The sequence below is a fragment of the Dasypus novemcinctus genome, chromosome 10, assembly GCF_030445035.2.
Source record: "Dasypus novemcinctus isolate mDasNov1 chromosome 10, mDasNov1.1.hap2, whole genome shotgun sequence".
In the NCBI taxonomy this organism is placed as follows: domain Eukaryota; kingdom Metazoa; phylum Chordata; class Mammalia; order Cingulata; family Dasypodidae; genus Dasypus; species Dasypus novemcinctus.
The window spans coordinates 21,620,411-21,633,714 of record NC_080682.1 but is presented as its reverse complement, the minus strand read 5'-3'; the positions used below and the strand labels follow the sequence as shown (position 1 = coordinate 21,633,714).

General features: G+C 36.1%; 1 protein-coding gene across 1 annotated transcript; it reads left to right on the top strand.

Annotated features, from left to right (window-relative positions):
• Positions 1-425: 425 nt before the first annotated feature.
• LOC101422670 (putative olfactory receptor 5AK3) lies at positions 426-1,355 on the top strand. The gene has a single exon (XM_012530050.2). It carries the CDS (start codon positions 426-428, stop codon positions 1,353-1,355), a length of 930 nt encoding a protein of 309 aa, XP_012385504.2.
• Positions 1,356-13,304: the final 11,949 nt, after the last annotated feature.

The window sequence follows — 13,304 nt, the reverse complement described above, 5'->3', positions numbered from 1 at the left end:
TATAATTAGTGCTACTAACTTTGAGAACTTGGACTTGGATTAAATAATAAATGGCAGTGAAAAACTATAGGTTGATGAAAAATACATAAATATATTTGAATACTGCTTTATGCAAAAATGTATACCTATTTAATATAGGGGGAAAGTTTTTCAACCTATTGAATATTAGAACCTCACATACCAGAGGACACTCTTCTGTGAAAGTCTTCTCCAATTTGATAAAGATCCATGATTCAAGGATCACTGACTACCTGGAGAATTCTAATCAACAAAATTGAAAAAAATTATTCAAAGTAATAAATACTGTTTGAATGTTTGCCATGAAAATCTAAGTTAAAAAAGTGATGTGAAACATATGAGACTTTCATTTCAAAAAGTCATGATGATTTCCCTTCTTTTCTTCATACCTCTGGACTTTGGTAGCTATGACAGAAGGAAATGGCACTGAAGTGACTGGATTCTTCCTTCTGGGATTTGGGGCCCAGCACAGGTCTCGGCATGTCCTCTTCATTGTATTTCTACTGATCTACACAACATCTATGGTGGGTAACATTGGAACAATCCTACTCATCAAGACAGATTCCAGGCTTCAAACACCTATGTATTTTTTCCTACAACATTTGGCTTTTATTGATATCAGTTATACCTCTGCTATCACTCCCAAGATGTTGCAAAACTTCATCTCAGAAAGTAAATCAATATCATTCGTGGGATGTTTAATGCAATTTTGGATTTATGCAACATTTGCCACCAGTGACTGTTACCTCCTAGCTGCTATGGCAGTGGACCGTTATGTAGCCATCTGTAACCCACTTCACTATTCCATAGTCATGTCCCAAATAGTCTGTATCCAATTAGTAGCTGGTTCTTATGTGGTGGGCTCAATAAATTCCTCTGTACACACAGGCTTTACATTTTCACTGTCCTTTTGCAAGTCCCACACCATCAATCACTTTTATTGTGATGGCCCCCCAATTCTTGCCCTTTCATGCTCCAACATTGACATCAATGTCATGCTAATTGTTGTCTTTGTGGGATTTAACTTGACATTCACTGTGTCAGTTGTTGTATTCTCTTATATATATATCTTGGCTGCCATCTTAAAGATGCCTTCTACTGCAGGGAGGAAAAAAGCCTTCTCCACGTGTGCTTCCCACCTCACAGCAGTCACCATTTTCTATGGAACCCTCTTTTACATGTACTTTCAACCTCAAAACAATAATTCCCAGGAGAATATGAAAGTTGCTTCCATATTTTATGGTATTGTGATTCCCATGTTGAACCCCTTGATCTATAGCTTGAGAAATAAGGAGATAAAAGAAGCTCTAAAAGTGATAGGGAAGAAGTTTTTCTAGACTGGACCCAAATTATTAAAATTCAGCATGCAAAAGCAACCAGTAGATATGTTTTATTACAGGTTATAATTTTGAAATTCGGGCCATTTTTACATCTGATATCAGTGATACTTCTCTCAAAAGACAAGATCTGAGAATGTGGGAAATTCAGTAAACATCTCTCAGAACTAATTTTTATGGAATATAGTTGAAAAATTTATCTCAACAACCTGTCAAGAAGATCCTATTCACAATTGTTTAAAATAAAAGAATCCCATATGAAATTTCTAAAAAATATTTAACTTTTTAATGTTCTTGAAGTCCTCATTAATGTATAATCAATATTAAAATTGAAGTTTATTTTCAGCAAGTTCCCAAAATTTTCTACGAGACTACTCATAAATCTATTCTAATTATTACTCAAATTTAAATGTGAAATAAATTTATTACTTTAAAATCATCTTTTGACTTAGATTATACTCTCTATCCAACATTCCCTTGTTAGTGACATTTCCTAAACTTCAAAATAGTTCTGCCATTAGTTGCCCTCTATATTCTGAATCCATCTCTTTTTTATCTGGAGGAAAAGAATTCTTGCAAACATTTTCTACTTCTTTCTTGAATAAGAAAAAAGAATTTAGAATGTAGATGCATCTAAAATCCAAATGGTGGAAATTCATTAATAAAAGGCATAAAATTCATTTTACTGCACACCAATAATTTAAACCACACAATCTCAATGGGCAGTCCAAGGGAGGCCAAGAGTCCTTTAAATTAGGAAGAAAAAGTGCTGATAGATAAGCTTCAAGTGGATAGCCTCACCTGAAATGACAGATGTCATGCTAACTGAGTGAATAAGCAAGTGTCAATCAAAGCAAAATGAGCCAGACTAGAGAACTGACCAGAAAAATATAAATTACAGCATGATGAGAATTTGGAAAGAGAAATGATGCATTTTCAAATAGGATATCCTGTATAAATTCTAAAAGTAAAAAATGTAACCTGTAGTGTCCTCAATCTCCCCCAGAAAATATTCTGTCCTTATAAAGCAAATGACCTTCTATCCTTTGGTAGGTCCACCAGAAACCAAGAGAGAAGCGTGGAACACATTTTCTCAACAGACTGCAGAAGGAGCATATCCCTCCTGAAATCTTGATATTGGACTCCTAGCCAAATTCAAGGTAAGACAATGAATTATGGTTGTTTTAAACCACCCATATGTGGTAATTTGTTACAGCAGTTCTAGCAAACTAAGACAGAGTCCAACATAGGAAGCAGAAGCCATTCTGAGAGTTATATAACAATATGCATTTGATGCTGAGGTAGAAGAAATACCGAGACTTAATGGGTTCTGAGACAAAGATAAAATCAGTTAAATCTCTGAGGTTTATGTGAAGGACAAGAGGTTGTGCTAGATTCTGGCCTGAGAATAATAAGCAGTTGATTCAAAATAGCCCCTTTCTTACTGAGCAGTAGACCATTATCTAAGTTAGTGAGAGTCTCTTGTTGAGTAACCCCAGGTTTGTTTCATAAGTCATCAACTCCAGTTTAACATAAACTGTTTGGGCAGAGCCTAAGCTGAGGACAGAGTAAGGAAGGAAAATATAGAACAAGTATGACTTAATTGCTACTTCCTCATCTACTTGTTTATTTACTTGCAGATACAAACCCTTACTAATAAGAGCCTGCCAAAAAACCACTGGAGACCAGTAATTGAGGTAGACACTATTTCTAGCAAGATGTTAGTTAAGAAGCACTTGATTTCCTCAAAATAAGACCCAGGAAAGGAAGTAATAAAGATGTAGGACAGATTAAAAGATTTTCTTACCAGTCAGGAGCCTGGGGCAACCCACTATAAAGGCAGACATAGACCAAGGTAGGATGAAGATGGAGAAAATATCCATGAAATGAAGTCTGAAACTCAACTATCAATAGGAAATTCTCTGTTGAGTTTGAACCTTTTGTGGGCCCCAGAAACCACTGTTCTTAAAGCTAATTCATTCCTCTGCATGAAAAACAATTGTAGGAGGTACATTTTGACTAAATTACTTCTGTTAAGTGTCTTTGATTAGACTATGTGACCCAGGATAGGTCTTAGTCCTCTTTCTAGAGTCCTTTGTGAATGGAAGAATAAAATACAGATACAGAAAAGAGCTGCGTACACAGAGAGGAACAAAGAAGCTAAGAAGAAGCTACTGTAGGCAGAAGCTGAAAGCCATGAGGCCCAGAGGAGAAGGGATTTCTGAGTAGACACCACCATGGGCCTGATCACCCATAGCTGCAGCTCAGAGAGAAAGTATCTCCGTATGATGCCTTGATTGGGAAACTTGCACACCTCAGAACCATAAACTTTTAATCTAATAACTCATCATTGTAAACCCAACCAATTTCTGGTATATTGTTCCCAGCAGCTTTTAACAAACTAAACCAACCTCCTAAAAAGCAGAAAGCACTTAAAATATCCTGTGGTCTTTTGCAGAAGATTCTCTGAATCATCTCTTTCAACTTCCATTGCAGCCTTCTCCTAATTGTAGATTATAGAAAAGCCCAAAACTACATTTCCCATATGCTCTTGCATACAGAGTTCCAGATGCTATTCTGATTTACTCATGGGAGATTTGGTAAGTGCAAGTGGGTCAAAGACTTTACACATTCTAGAAAGCCAGGCAATACAAATATGAGTGGTTGGGTGTGGTTTCCATGGCCTAATGTGGGATTCCAATGTTCAGTCTTTGACTTCAGATTATGAGAGGTAGTTGTAAGTGGCAGCTAGCCAGAGCAGCAGAGGCAGCTCCCAAATCTCTGGATCACAATATCCTTGATGTATACCTGATGCCCATTCCTCCATTTCCTCCAAAGTTACGTAACTACCAGATTTTCTTTATTAAAGCTCTTTCTCCTTGTAATCCTTACGTGGTTTCTTTTCCTTGAATTAAGTTTGGCAGATACATCTATCATGTCAAATATCTAGTCACTTTCTTCTCTTGGATAACCCAGAAAGGATCCAGAACACAATAAATGAGGGGAAAGGGCATCAGAACTCTGATGGGTATTTATTGACACTGTTTTGTTTTGCTTTGTTTAGTTTTTGAGATTAGATGTGTGTGTGTGTGTGTGTGTGTGTGTGTGAGAGACAGAGAGAGAGAGAGAGTAGAAGAGGACTTACGGACACAAGTATCTAATGGCATGGCAGACATATGGACCCTAAAGAGAGGATAGTCTCAGGGTCATTTAGCCCAAAGGAGAGACATCACTTCTGGTTCTGCATGCATGAGTGATGTCTCCATCACTCCCCTCCAAGTGTGTCTCACATTTTATTGAATCATCTGTAATACGGAAATTATTCCTTGTAGATGTAACTGATTAGTGAGGTTAGAAAGAAGGTCATCAGATTATTGCCAAGGTCTTAGAACACAGAGTATGGTTATCCACCACCAGAGTGAAAGGGGAGGTGGTTTGGGGGACATTAAACAAGACAGTATCTCAGATGCATTCTGGATAGAATGAAGTGAGTAAAATATCACCATTCTCTAACTTCCATCATGTTAAGGTGTTGCTCCTAATTATATCACCATTAAATCCACATGTCTAAGCCCTGAGAAATCAGATTGTATAGGGTATGTGTTGATGGGCTGTCACAAAATTAACTAAATGGTAGAAACAATCTCAGCTGCTGTTCTAGTTGTGGTATTGTTACTAGAACAATCACAGCACATGAACTGGCATTGATTTGGGAAAGCATACTTTCGACACATAGGAAGATCAGAAGAAAGACACATTCTCTTGGTATGGACATCAATATACATTCTACTTACACTGGAATATGTAAATTCTCTTCAGTCATAGCATATTCTATGGGATCTTGGCCATCTGGAAACCTGTAGAACATGACTCCAGGGCACTATAGTGACCACATAATTTGATCTGGGGAACATGGAGTGGCAAATACTCTAAATACTCAGGTAAGAGGTAAGAATCCTGTGCACCTGATGGTGGGAGATGGTGGGGACCATGCAGGGACATGCCCCAAGAACAGCACAGGTTAATGTACATAATAGCCTTTACCTTACATTTCTTACTACTAAGAAAGAGGCATGCTTGGTAGGCCTCTTTGTGCTTTAGAGGCAGCATATGACACATTCGAGAGGGTGTCTGCCTCCCATGTACAAGGTCCCAGGTTCAGACCCCAGTAACTTTTGAAAAAAAAAGTTGGGGACTGGACCAGAACAAAAGAGGGCTATCAAGAATGTCAAAGCTATAGTATGAAAGGCATTACCACTTTGGTCATAAGGTCACCAGGTGCTGTGGTGCAAAAGATATATATGGTAGAAATGCACCATGCTGAATTTTTGGCAAGCCACATAAGAAGAATATTAATGCAGATACCTACAGTTCTAGAGCAGTATTTTAGTTTGCTAGGCTACTGAAAGCGTGTACCATGAAGTAGATTGGATTAACAATGGGAATTCATTAGCTTTACAATTTTGAGGTTGAGGAAAAATGTCCAAATCAAGGCAATGCTTTTTTCCTGAAGACCAGCTGCCAGTAATCTTTGAGTGATTAGTGGTTCCTCTGTCTCATGGCAAAGTACATGGCATGTATTTCTTCCTTCACTATGGGTTTCCTTGCTTTCAACTTCTTGCTTCTGTGGCTCTTTCTCTCTCTCTCTTTCTCTCTCTCTCTCTCTTTCTCCCTGTATTCATTCCATTTATAAAGAAGAACTCTACTGAGAAGATGAATCCCATATGAATGGGATACATCACACCTTAACTGAAGTAGCCTTGTCATAAGGTCCTACTGACAATGGGTCCACACACACAGGAATAGATTAAATTTAATAACATGCCTTTCTGGGGGTAATGTTTCAAACCATAAAAAGTAGGAAGCAGCAAACTTTTTTCTATAACAGAACTGATATGTTAGAAACTTAAATATCAGAAACAAATTTTCAAACTGTGGTTTCACACTTCCATGGAGAGGAAGAATTAAAGGCCCCTTAAATTTAAGTCCAAAAAAAAAGGATAATATCAAATACATTAACATTTAGAATTCGTATTTATTAAACTATGTTTACAATACTTATCACCAATATAGGATTCATATCTATGGTATTTTTAAAAAGCACATAAAAGCAAACAACAATATAAAGAGAAATGGCACACATTTCAGAGAAGGGTAATAAACATTTGAAGAATGCTTAACATTACTATTATCAAGGAAACATATATAAAAAATGATAATAGATTGCAATTCATACTTTTTTGATTAGCTCCAAATAAGAATTATGACAGTGTGAAAAGACTGTCTTTTAATAAGCTCTGTTATATATTGTTCATGTAAGTAGATACAAATACATGTATTTTGGTAAATAACTTGGCAGTATCTTGTCATGAGGAATATTTTTATACAGCACCCATCTTCTCTACTACTTGACATGTGTCTGTAATAGGCAAAATAATGACTCCCCAAAGATGTCTACATCCTATCCTCTGGAATTGTGAATATGTAACCTTACCTAGAAAAAGTAACTTTGCAGATATGAGTAAATACAGGACATTGAGATGAAAGATTATCCCAGCTCTCTTGGTGGGCCTATATAAAAGGTCCCTCACTCAAGGCACAAAAGAGGAGAAAGCGCTGTCATATTTGATCCTAGGGCCATGGGAGAAATGAGCCATTCACCTTATGGTTTGCAGCTGGGGAGGGCAGAGCAGCTGAGCAACAGAGAAGGCCTGTAAAGAAAAAAGCCCTATGCCAGAGGCTGATGTAGGAAGCCCTGTGAGACCAGGCAGAGATCATCCTCCATCTTGCTTCAACATGTGGCAGCTGACTTTGGTGAGAAAGCAACTTTGAGTTGCACTCTTTAGGGCCTTGTAACTGTTCGCTTCACTCCAAATAAACACACTTAACAAAAGCCAACAGATTTCTGGTACTTTGCATCAGCAACCCTTTGTCTGACTAATACAAAATCTTTGAGCCCAGTTCTTGAAATGGTATGGTAAGTTTAAGCTGTATGTACCCCAGAAAAAATATGTTCTTAAATTTAACCCATTGTTATGGATATTGTGAAAAAGGTATGATACACTTCATTCAGGATAGGTCTTATCTTATTATTGGATTCCTTTATAAATGGCATGAATACAGAGAGACAGAGGAGAAAGCAATGGATGCCTTAAGCTGAAGGCAATAAAATGCAGAAGAGAAGGGAGAGACCAGCTAATGCCACCATGTACCTTACCTGGCAGAGGAGCCAAGGATCTCTGGCAGCTGGTCTTTGGGAGTAAAGCATTGCCTTGATGATGCCTTGATTTGTACGTTTTCATGGTCTCAAAACTGTAAGCATGTAAGCCAATAAATTGCCATTGTTTAATCCAACCCATTTCCTAGTACTTACTTTGAGAGCCTAGGAAACATATGGAAAACCCCAAGAAACATTATTAATATTGGCTTTGGTTTTGTGCTTTAAGTAGTCATGACCAAAAAAAACAGTATTTTGCTAGAGAAGACCAGCTCTCTTTCATCCATATCTATTCATTCATTGATTCCATGAAAATCTGACTGCACTGTAGGTCCAAATACCTCACTGGATAGATAGAACCTACCCAAAAAATAAAGTTTGCTTGCCTTCAAGGAGCTCACCATCCAAGAACACAAGTGATTAACATTAGTAATTAGAATATAGAGAAAAACTATAGTTTTATGCCTCGCTCCATTGGAATGGGAACAACGGGAGAAGATTCTAAGTCATAAAGGGATGGGAGGAAAACTAGATGCACATTACCATACACAAAACTAAAATCATGAGTATGAATTAACCTGGTGAACAGTGAAAGGTGGGCAAGCAGAGAGAAGCAGGAGGCAGAGAGTGTCAGAAGGCATTCCAGGCAAGCCTTTCAGAAGCAGCAGTGAAGCCAAGGGTATAGCTGCAGTGACAGTATTAGGCAAGTAAACACAAGGATAACCAAATGTAAAATGAGGCAAGAAAATGCGAATTTATCACAAGCTTTGGTTTTCAGCCAGACTCCTGGCCAGAACATCCAGTTCTTAGGAGAAAAGGGTCTTGATCCTACAGAGTCACTTGGCAGCTGAGTTCAAGAAAAACAAATGAAGAATTCTCTGAACAGATGGAGTCAAACAACAGGGTAAAACATGTGAGCTGTTCTAGCTAATGGCCACCATGGGGTTAACAAAGTGAGGTGTAGAGTGAAACAAGTTAAAAGGACAAGGAATGTCTTCCCTAATTGTGTGGACAGGGCTACCCTAGTTGGGTCATTGTCTCTGGATTGAAACATGTGACAATGACAACATCTGCTGTAACAAAAGTGGGGCACCCAGATATGGAGGCTCCTAACAAAGATAATCCTTTCCATGTGCAAAGTCCTTCACAGTTCAAAATATACATGCATGCATATTCCTTCATTTATTTGTTTGTCTTATTTTTTTCATTTTTTATCTTTTTTTAAAAGATACATAGATCACACAAAAAAATGTTACACTAAAAAATATAAGAGGATTCCATATACCCCACTTCCCACACCTCCAACTCCTCCCACATGGACAACTTCTTTCATTAGTGTGGTACATTCATTGCATTTGATGAGTACATTTTGGAGCACTGCCACACAGCATGGATTATAGTTTGTTTATGTTGTAGTTTACACACTCTCCCAGTCCATTCAGTGGGTTATGGCAGGATAATAATGTTCTGCATCTTTCTGCGTAATGTCATTGAGGACAACTCCAAGTCCAACTTATGGAAGGAGCCCTGTCTGGTGACATTAGATCTATTTTACCTATGAAGAAGTAAGACATTGAGGATTCTAAGCCATGTTTCAGAATCCTAGACCAGACCCAGGCTGAGATAGGCGATCCCTAACTCCATGGAAGTATTTACTTTATTTAAGAAACAAAGACCCTAAAGGACAGAAACTGGATTTTTTTTTTTAATGTATCAACTGGGAATCTCAATTATACACACTTATCTTTGCCCCAGAGTCTGATATTCTCAAGGGAAAAGATCCTAATCCCAAAACCCTCAAAAATAAATTCCCTGCTTGTAGCAAATGCAGAAACATCACCTTGGAGTCATCAGAGTGCAGCAAGTGTAGAAAGGGAGATCCTAATATAAATACAACTTTAAATGTGTAACTCCTAATGGATTTTTACTAGGTAGACACACATTTCTGTAGTGTCAAGAAGAAAAATCCAACCCTAGAAGTTGGAAATATGTACCAGGAATTTTATCCTCAGTTCTTTCCATACTTCACCTCCTGAAAATCAAAGGCGGAAAAGGAGTAGTGGATCTGTAGATGCGTAAGTTGAGAGCTCCGTGGAATTCAGCATCCAAAACAATGCCTAGAATATTATTTATTCTCAATAAATGTTTTTGAGTGAAATAATCCAACTTAGTTACCAGCTAACCCTGGGAAGGGGAGAGGTCAATCAAGATTGGAAGTTTGCTTTCATTTAGAGTATCTTGGAAAGGGTTTACAAGAAAATTGTTCATGGTTTAATGTAGAAATTACTGCTAATTAGAGCAACACCACCCTAATTGTACAGAAATATGAGCCCATTTGGCCTCACCCTTAGCAGGGGAGGTAACGTCACCATGCTTTGGCTGAAATTACTTCTTCCGCTTAGAGTTGCCTTCCCTGGCACTTTTGATCTCCAGCTGGTACAATTCCAAACATATTTCTAGAACAAATTTAGGCCATATATTTCAGGAAAGGTTTTTAAATCCTCAAATCAGTGAGATTTGTAAATTTAAATAAAACCCACATTTGACTTGCATGTCAGTTTGGATACTACTAACTCTGACTTTGATCAGAGAATCCACCTGAAAAATTATAATAATATTGTGAGGACTGTAAATGAAGCTTACTGTTATAGAACTCAAAGCCTCTATACAGCGTTTTCAATATATAAGATGTTCGATCTTTCTTTTGGACCAATTTGTCACTTTTTAACCCTAAGACTGGTGATATCCTTGTTTCTCTAATATGATGTAAGGAAGATGTGGCTTTGATTTCAGAAACTGCTTTATTTTTCTTAAGCCTTTTTTTTTAATTTGAGGACAAGATTAATTTTCAAAGGCAGTTAAAATACATAAACCCAAAGGCATGCTGCCCTTCAACATGGATTCCTTGGGATGTGCCCATTTGTTTCATTATTGCTGCCACTGATATACACTTCATGCACTGCTTCCGTCAAGCATTGCCTTCTCACACTTTTGATCAAATCAGTCTCATTGTCTATTGAACTGCCTTAGCTCCAAACACGGGGGAATAAATACCACTCTAGCATTTTCAGATAAAAATTTTTCATGGAATATGACCATTAAATGTAACCACTTCAACTGGAACTCAGTCAAAACAGGGCAAATTGTTTCAATGCTAGAGCTGAAATCAGCAGCATTTTGACTTGCTGAGACATAGTGTATCTGTAAACTGAGCTCTAACAACAATTTCACAGATGTAAAGTAATATAAGAAATATATTTTAATATTTAATAAATAGTAATGATTTAATATTTAAATAGTTTACTTTAATTTAATAATCAATTTTAACATTAAAAAAGGTATAAAGATATACAATGAGCATATATAACCAACAAATAACAATGATTGTAAAATATCAAGTAATATTGAAGCACTATTATTTTTATAAGCTTTAATAATTTAATTTATGTATTTCCCTAAGTATATATCTTTCTTTTATTATTAAATTGTCTTTTTTTAAAGATACATAGATCACAAAAATGTTACATTAAAAAAATAAGAGTTTCCCACTTACCCTACACTGTGCACCCCCATTCCTCCCATATCAACAACCTCTTGCAACATTGTGGCACATTCATTGCATTTGGTGAATACATTTTGGAGCACTGCTGCACTGCATGGATTATAGTTTACATTGTAGTGTATACTCTCCCCAAGTACATTCAGTGGGTTATGAAAGGATATATAATGTCCAGCATCTGTCCCTGAAATATCATTTAGGAAAACTCCAAGTCCCGAAAATGCCCCACATCTCATCTCTTCTTCCCTCTCCCTGCCCTCAGCAATTACTGTGGCCACTTTCTCCAGATCAATGCTACAGTTTCATCCACTACTAGTCACCATAGTTCTACGAAGCACCATTATTATATTGCATGTTTTCTTTAACATTATACTTCTAAGATTAGGGCTGCTAAATATACCTCTTGTGAACTCATTTTCCAGATGCACATTGTTCTGTTATTTCCTATACCATAATTCATGTAATCATTATTCAGTTGTTTCCAAAATTTCTTGTCTGTTATATCATACAGATTGATATTTCTTTCTAAATATCCAATTTGACAACTACTAAATTTTAATGAGTTTGGTCCATTTACATTTATTGTCCTACTCATACATTTACACTTATTTATACCATCTCTTGTGATTTCTATTTGTCTTGCATTTTTCCAATTATTCTCTTTCTCCAATTTATTGCCTCATTTAGATGAATTAATTTTAATGTCCCATTTATCCACCTAAATTTTTTAAAATACTCTTAATTTTTATCATTTTTAATTATCTAAAACAAACACCTCTAGAGTAAATTCTAAAATACAAGAATTGTTGAGCACTTTAAATCTAAGAAACCTCCAAATCTATTCATTAGTGTTATCTGATATTTACATTTTATTTGCTGCTCCCTCTTATGGGCAATATTATTAAGGTTTTATAATGTCTCCACTTATTCCAGTATACCTACCTGTTTGCCTATTTTTATGCTCACCATTTCTTCTTATCACACCAAAGGAATTTAATTTTAATATAATAACACCAACTATTAAATACCTACTATTCAAATTCCCTCTGCTTATCCAAAAAATATTCTTTAAAGCTGTTTTGGATTTTTCTCCCCAGATTTAGGCTCCAAACAAGGATTTTTTATTGGATTTAGTTGTAATGTCTTTCTAGTTTACTAAAAATGTTCCCCTGTTTTGTGTTGTTGCATGTTCCTTTTTATTTTCTTTTTTTTTTTTTTGTCTTTTCTGAAATTGAAACTTTTGAAGTGTTCAATACAGTAAATCTGTAGATTTTTCAGATTGTTTCCTCATGATTAGATTCAGAATAAAATGTTTTTGGCATTAAAATAACATAGGTGATTTGTTACCCTCCCTTATATAGTTGTTTATGTAGGTGTAATATTCCAGGATGAGATAATTACTCAGAGCACTCTTAGGATATTTTTCTGCTCTCTCTGGCTTTTATTGTAATTATTGAGAGATCTACTTTTCAGTCTTTGGTCTTTCCCTTCTCACTCTGTATTTTTATGATCTTTTGGCCTTTGTTGTGTTGCTTTTTTTCACATTTGTATTTCTAGGTGGGATATTTTATACTGTTTGATATCCTTAATGGTTTCCAGATTTGTTAACTCTTGGAAGTTCTCAGAAATTTCTCAACCATTATTTCCATTACACTTCTTTTGACATCCCTATTTAATATAATCTATTCTAACATCCATATTTCTTGACTTCACATAAGAGCACATGATCTTTTCATTTTATTCTATATTCTGGGGAATTTATTCATGTGATTCTTGTCGTTAATTTTCATAATTACAAGATTATTTTCACTGACCTGATTTGCAGGAATCCTGAGGAATCTGGATTATTGGTATATTCCTCCACAAGATTTTACTTTGATTCAGCCAAATAGCATAAGGTTCTCATACCCAGAACAACTTTCTCTTAATTAGTCAGCTTGATAAAATACATATAAATTCTAAACCTATGTGAATACAAAGTGGTTATTATAAATTCTCTGGTGGGCCTTTTTTATTAATGTGTTTCAAAACAGAAGCTGTTTCCCATTGGGGGAATTTATACAAGCCATTTTTTTTGTTTTATTTTTATTTTTTCATATCTAGATTATATAAATGTTACATAAAAAATATAGGGGATTCCTATATATCCTGCTCCCCATACCACCCACATTTA